The sequence below is a fragment of the Amphiura filiformis genome, chromosome 5 (assembly GCF_039555335.1).
Source record: "Amphiura filiformis chromosome 5, Afil_fr2py, whole genome shotgun sequence".
Lineage (NCBI taxonomy): Eukaryota > Metazoa > Echinodermata > Ophiuroidea > Amphilepidida > Amphiuridae > Amphiura > Amphiura filiformis.
Window position 1 is genome coordinate 40,022,527 of NC_092632.1, and position 6,752 is coordinate 40,029,278.

Below are 6,752 nucleotides of genomic sequence, written 5' to 3' on the forward strand. Positions count from 1 at the left end.
CAGTATTCTTTATAAGACCGTTCTTCCTTGTGTGTAAAAGATGAGCCAAAATCCACTCTCTAAATAGTCTTCCACGTACACTTAATCATGGTTTTCATGGTTCTCCATGGAGTTGGGCCCTTCTTCCACAAATATTGGGTTAAAGAGGAATACATTTTTGTTCATCCGTGAAATCTGCTTTTCGCTATAATAAACTTTCTTGCTAATATATTGCATGCTTCTACTTCTGTAGCTATTTATAACGCATCTGCTTACGGAACGGGCACTTGCAGTATATTAGTGGAAGAAGGGCCCAACTCCAGCTCGTATTAAGACCTGTACCGTTGCCATGGAAACATCATATATAATTTCGAATGTATGTAATACTCTATGTTCATGTATTAAAGGTCCCCTGAAGATGAAAACATTCTGTTTATAAAACCTTTTTCTTAATATCTCAAAAACAGTTTTGATGGAGTCGGGCCCTTCTTCCACTCAATTACTAGGCCTTTACAATTATTGTTCTGCTTTATCAAGATCGCACGCAGTTTGTTCCATTTCTATATATTTAAATATACTTCGTCATCTTCAGGATAATCATAAAGTTCCACATCAACATTACCGCCTCTCTTGGTCTCTTGTACGCATCCCTTATTTGCGTACTGAGTCGACACTGCTCCTTCCAAATTGAGGTCTGTGTAAACCTCGGAGGGCCTTTGCTCAGGACTCAGATCCATATAGTTTTCCCCGTCTGTTTCTGTCTTCCCTTGGTAATCAACCTGTCCTTTCTGAGACGATGCTTTTGGCGACAACTTCTTGACCTTTCTGTACCAGATGACACCGAAGGCAATAGAAATGATCCATAAAATCAGAACGACCACAAACATTGCTATCCAGGCTGTAGTAGATTCACCTTTGCGTTCTTCTTGAGTTGCAGAGTCACCTTGTTCTGTTTCCATTGTCGAGGATTTAACGGAGGAATGGTCGCCATGGTTAACCCATAGAATGGCATCCGCTCTTACATTATTGCTTTCAAACAACGCAAAGCATGTTACCAAGGTACCATTGTCTTCAGCAAGCACGGGTGCGATCCGCAAGGTTGAGTCGGTGAAAAATCTTCGCGATTGAGGCACTTCTGGTTCTGTCACCCAAACCCTTTTAATTGGAATTACGTGAGTCAGATTGGTTTTGCAAGAATATTCTGCTTTCTCGAAGACGTCAACACTTAAAGACGATGGTATCACATGTATTGCGTATAAAATGGAATATCCATGCAAGGAACATTTCCGAGAAATGGAAAACTCTGAGCTGTTCAAAGAACAGGTAAACACGTCCTTGCTTCTAATCTGCGTACTCGTAATCGTAATTTCAGATGTTACAAACTCCTCTTCTTGATTGCTTGTTGAAGGAACTTCACTGACTTGCACTTGTGCGCTTTCAATTTCCCAATCTACTGACACTGCAGGGTTGCCGATCTCTGACAAACAGGACAATGCCAACTGAGAGTTTGGTGTCTCTGGTTTTACTGAGCATAAAGGAAACTCGCTTTTAGGGTAATACAAAACATTAAGTATTACAGATTCTACCACCAGAGGATACTTTTCACCCTGATGATGTACACTACATGTGTAATTACCACTGTCACGTCGGGAAACATTGCCTATTGTAATGTAGCTTTCATACCAAGAGTATGACAGATCAATGTCAGGTCGTTTGCCAAGTTCATCAATAAAAGTACCATTTCTTGTGAGCTCATCACCGTCTTTACTCCAAACCAAGTCTAGGTTGTCAATGTACGCATCATATGACAAACAAAAAATATCAACTGTACCACCTTCCTTTGGGTCTGTCGGAACGTGAACAAAATCAATAGAGTATCCGTAACAAGAAGTTAAAATGCAGAACGTCAAATAAACAAAACAAACTCCCACCTGTTGCTTTGTGTTCCCCATTATTGTATTTATGGTGAGATTAAGCACAACTCTATGAATATGACAAGGCTGAGATTCATGCTCCTGCCAGTGTCGATGTGAACTGATTTATTAATCGTGAAAAGTCGCGATTTCATATATACATGTAGTTTAGTTCATATTGTGCTGCCATGAAAGTATAATATAAGAGATAGTTCCTCATAGTTCCATGGGAAGTTAAGTATGTAATATATGCATACTTGTCTTATACTACATACAATGTAGTAGTTATATCTTTCGAAACCGTGCGACAAGGAAATAAAAATCAATGACCTTGACCAAAATAAGAACATGCGAAAATTTGTTGTAATGGTTGTAATTTAATTTTATTCGGTTCACTAAACCACAAAATATTAATGTCAACAACAAATCTATAGACGAGATCCAACTGCAGATTCACTACTTTTTCCAGACCCGTATGATTTACACCGGGAATATGCACCCCATCAAACACAAAATGTTTTCGACAGTGGCATAGCCAGGTTTTCGGAACCGGGGGGTGGGCACAACTTGTAAATGTCATACCAACGAAAACATTTTTTGCCGACGGAAGTTGTGAATATTAGAGAGCTTGCGAAATGGAGTTACTTTAACTTTAACTTTAACGTCTAGAGGATTATAGAGGATTATGTATTCAAAACCACTCTGCCATTAAAGCCGCTTGAAGTTAAAGTTAACGCCAGAATCTATAGTGTGCCGTAAATTATGATGAAAATACGTCATAATTAAAACAATGTTTTGCATATTTCCTCATAGACTACATAATTACCACTTATGTATTGTCTAGTTAATAGACCAATTATTGGAAATCTAATTTGGTTTGGGTAAAAACATGCCACATGATGCTAAAATTACTAATTGAAATAGATCAAAATAAATTTTGTTCCAAACGTCACACTTGATATATACATTTGTGTGTGCTCATGACGTACACCAAATCAGCTTGCGGAACCAAGTTTTTGGCTTGACTTCAACGCCAAGGGATTAAGTTCCAGTAAAATGGACTGATTTTACGCGACCCAGCAGTGTAGTGAACTTCTGCGAATTGCAGCTACTGTGAACATTTTTTACAACGTTGCGTGTCTTATAATTACACCTATAACCAAATATGTTTGTACTGTTCAGGTATTTTATTGAATTATTATTTTATTCATTTAGGCCTACATTATGTACCCCAATTCAGCAGAAAGCTGGTCTAACATGTGCCACGCTATTATACGCATATTATAGGCCTATGGGTATTGTATGTCAACCAAATTATTCATTATTAAAAGAGGAGGCCTATGTGTTACAAAAAATAAGAATGTCAGAAAAGGGGCATCCAGAAATATGTTTGTTGAAATTCAAAATTCTGGGAGTTTTTAAAGAACAAAATGAGGATCATTCGGGGTGATATATTTATTTCGATCAGAATGCAAGAGGAGTCCTTGCCCTCCTAAAAGAAAACTCCTGGCAACGCCACTGGGAGTGGGAAAGTGAGGATAGATGAATAGATGGAGGGAGGGGATGATATGGAGAGGTGGTGATGGTGGTGGTGGGGGGGGGGCTAGGGAGAGCAAACAGATCAAATGGGCTTCTGTCCTGATGGAAATATAAAATAGACAAAGCTGACGTTTACTGGAATAATAATTGAGCTTTTATTATAACAATCCGGGACAATAATATAGGCATATCACAAGAATATTTAATTGAAACATGTTTAGAAGTATAATATTAGCGTATAGCTCATAACATAGGCCTAATTCCCATTGCATTGGTCATCGCCAAGAGATGTAATCCATGTTTATTCAAACTAAGCGCCTATTGTAATAAGTGTTACCAACAAACCACTTCAGCAAACAAAAGGGAGAAAATTGATGCAGTCGCTTTTACATACCCTTCTTTTGATCACCCATTGATACAGTTCTCCTAGTTTAAACAACAAGACGCTGTTGGTACAGAAACCAATCTGACGTTCGCGTTGAGGTGAAGTTGAGCAAGAAATCGAATCGATATTTTTGAAGTTGCCGTTAAAGTTCCAGTAACTTCATTCCGCAAGCTCTCTATTGTTGACCCCAATGTAGGGCAAAATTTTCACAGTGTTTTTACCTTTATATATATATCAATATCCTTCAATGTGCTAACGTAAACAGCAGTTTACCCACAATTTTTAGCCAAGGCCTGTCGTCTACCGACGGCCTAAGATGAACCAACGGGACTGATGAGGGGGGGGCACCGGCCCCTGCCCTCCCCCCCCACTGGCTACGCCACTGGTTTTCGACATTCTTCGCAAAAGGTTAGAAACGGTTGCCACTTGCCAGAAAACGTTTAAATGTCGGGTTACAAAGGGTATAAAACGTTTTCATACCATTCAAAAACATTTTTTGATAACTTACTGCAAGTGCAAACAATCTAACATGTCGTTATTTAAGTGTTGACAAAACATTTGGCAAACAATGTTAGCAGAAAATATTATTCAGTAACATTTTGAAAACATTTAAAAAATATTTTAGCAGTGTGTTTTCGTACAGAACATTTTAGAACATTTTCATAACCTTTCTATGTTATTAAAACGTTTTACCAAAACCAAAAGCACAAAATATAACCTGTTGAAAACGTTTTAAAAACGTTTTGTGTTTGCTGGGACGTCACCAATGTCACCAGCTACACTGAAATCCGCCAATCAAACTTCAACAGCCATGTTTGTTAGTTTTGAGAGAAGGTCTGGGGGACTTTAAAAGCCAGTCACCAGCTTGTAAATGCGCGATCCAAAGGATGAGCGGTGGTTTTTATGTTATGTGGAGGTTGGGATGGGGAATAAATCCCGGGATAAATCCCCATTAGTTTGTTTGCTAACTCCCCCAAAAAAAAAAAAAGAAAGAAAAGAAAATGTCAATCCTCACAAATAAACCAACTTCCGACGAAAACGTCAACCCTTAAATGTTGTTCCAATATTTTGTTTAATGTTGTGGAGCCGAATTATTTCTTACTTATAAATAACTCAAGAGCAGTACACCGGAATGAAAATATACCCTTTCTTAATCATTAAGAGGAATACATTGGTATGATTTTACCAACATTGAAATTTGAACTCTGCATGAGCAGCCATTTTTGTTTAATGCAAATTAGCATTTCCCCTTGCTTTCTTTTTCTCCTTTATTGATATGTTGATGGCGAGGTCCTTACAATAAACAAACTTTGATGTTCATAGCTTGTCTAGGTCAAACGTAGTGAGTGACATACGTTGGTTACTCTAAAATATAGGATAAGGAAATTAATATTAAAAAAATAAACACATAGTGCAATCCGCTGCGATGAAAGCTACACGTCAGGTATGATTATGTTAGTTTGTAATGCATCATGCAGCATGTACGATTTTGCCGATTTTCCGGCAGGCTGGTGCTCTCTAAGCCTAGCCCACCGCACCCTCGGATCTACCCCAAAATATTTACAAATTATAATAGCCTATAGTTTCGCCATCGTGAAAAAGCCTAAACGCTATTTACAAAAAGACTTATATAACAAGATGAAACAGGGACTATTTTAGTCATAAAAGGTCACTGCACGTTGGCAAGTGTAGTTATATACTTTTGTCGCAGTGCTTGCATCGGAGTGGGGGACTCGGGGTCGAGGGTGGTAGTCTTGAGTTCCCAGATCGGTACGCCTATGATCTCGTCCCGAGGCATTCCCTACAGAAAAATACAGGGAGAAACGGAGTAACTGTTGGCGTCACCGTAAAATTTTGACAAGTGTTTCAGAGACGTTATAAAGCAATTTTTGTTTTTATATAAAATATTGTTTACTGAGAGGAAAACTATACTCATTTTTATGTAGGATCTGTGACTCGGTCTTATTTCGCTGAAAACGTAATTTTCTGGTCATTTGACACGGATTTGTAATTCTCACTGCACAGATTTTTAATCTTACTGCACAAACGTGCCAGGAGGCACGTAAAAATAGCCCCTGAGATGACGGCCGAACTTTTCAAAAATAAGCATTGCACATGGCGTGTAGAGTTTACCAAACAATTATGGAGCTCAAGATAAAACTACACAATTTGTTGTTCTGCTTTAAGATCCCATGCATTTTGTTACATTTCTACATTTGAATAAACTTCGTCATCATTGGTAACTGTTTTTGATTCATTCGTTTCAGGATAATCATAAAGTTCTACATCAACATTACCGCCTCTCTTGGTCTCTTGTGCGCATCCCTTATTTACGTACTGAGTCGACACTGCTCCTTCCAAATTGAGGTCTGTGTATAACTCGGAGGTCCTTCAAAGGATTCAAAGCCATATAGTTATCCTCGTCATTTCTTGTTTTTCCTTGATAACCAAACTTTTCTTGTGAATCATCTTTCTGAGATGCTTTTTGTGGCGACGATGACTTCGCGTTCTTGACATTTGTGTAGCAGATGACACCGACAGCAACAGAACTGATCCATAAAATCAAAACGACCACAAACATTGCAATCCAGATTGTGGTAGAACCCCCTTTGCGTTCTTCTTGAGTAACAGAGTCACCTTGTTCATCTTTAGCAGAAGAGCCACCTTGTTTTGTCACCATGTTCGCGGAAGGGTCCACATCGTCATGATCATGACGATTAACCCATAGATGGACGTCCGCTCGTACAGTATTGCTCTCAAACAACGCAAAGCATGTTACCAAGGTACCATTGTCTTCAGCAAGCACGGGTTCAATCCGCAAGCTTGAGTCAAAAAGAAGCCTCCGTGATTGCGGAATTTCTGGTTCTGTTGTCCAAATCCATTTAGTCGGAATGACATGGGCCAGGTTGGTTTTGCAAGAATATTCTGCTTTTCCT

General features: G+C 38.8%; 1 protein-coding gene across 1 annotated transcript; it reads right to left on the minus strand.

Annotated features, from left to right (window-relative positions):
* Nucleotides 1–232: 232 nt before the first annotated feature.
* LOC140152187 (uncharacterized) lies at nucleotides 233–6,496 on the minus strand. The gene is made up of 3 exons (XM_072174487.1): nucleotides 6,155–6,496; nucleotides 5,172–5,181; nucleotides 233–1,825 (listed from the first exon to the last, which is right to left on the minus strand). The coding sequence occupies exons 1-3, from the start codon at nucleotides 6,494–6,496 to the stop codon at nucleotides 540–542; spliced, it is 1,638 nt and encodes a 545-aa protein (XP_072030588.1). The 3' UTR covers nucleotides 233–539.
* Between the last annotated feature and the right edge of the window lie 256 nt (nucleotides 6,497–6,752).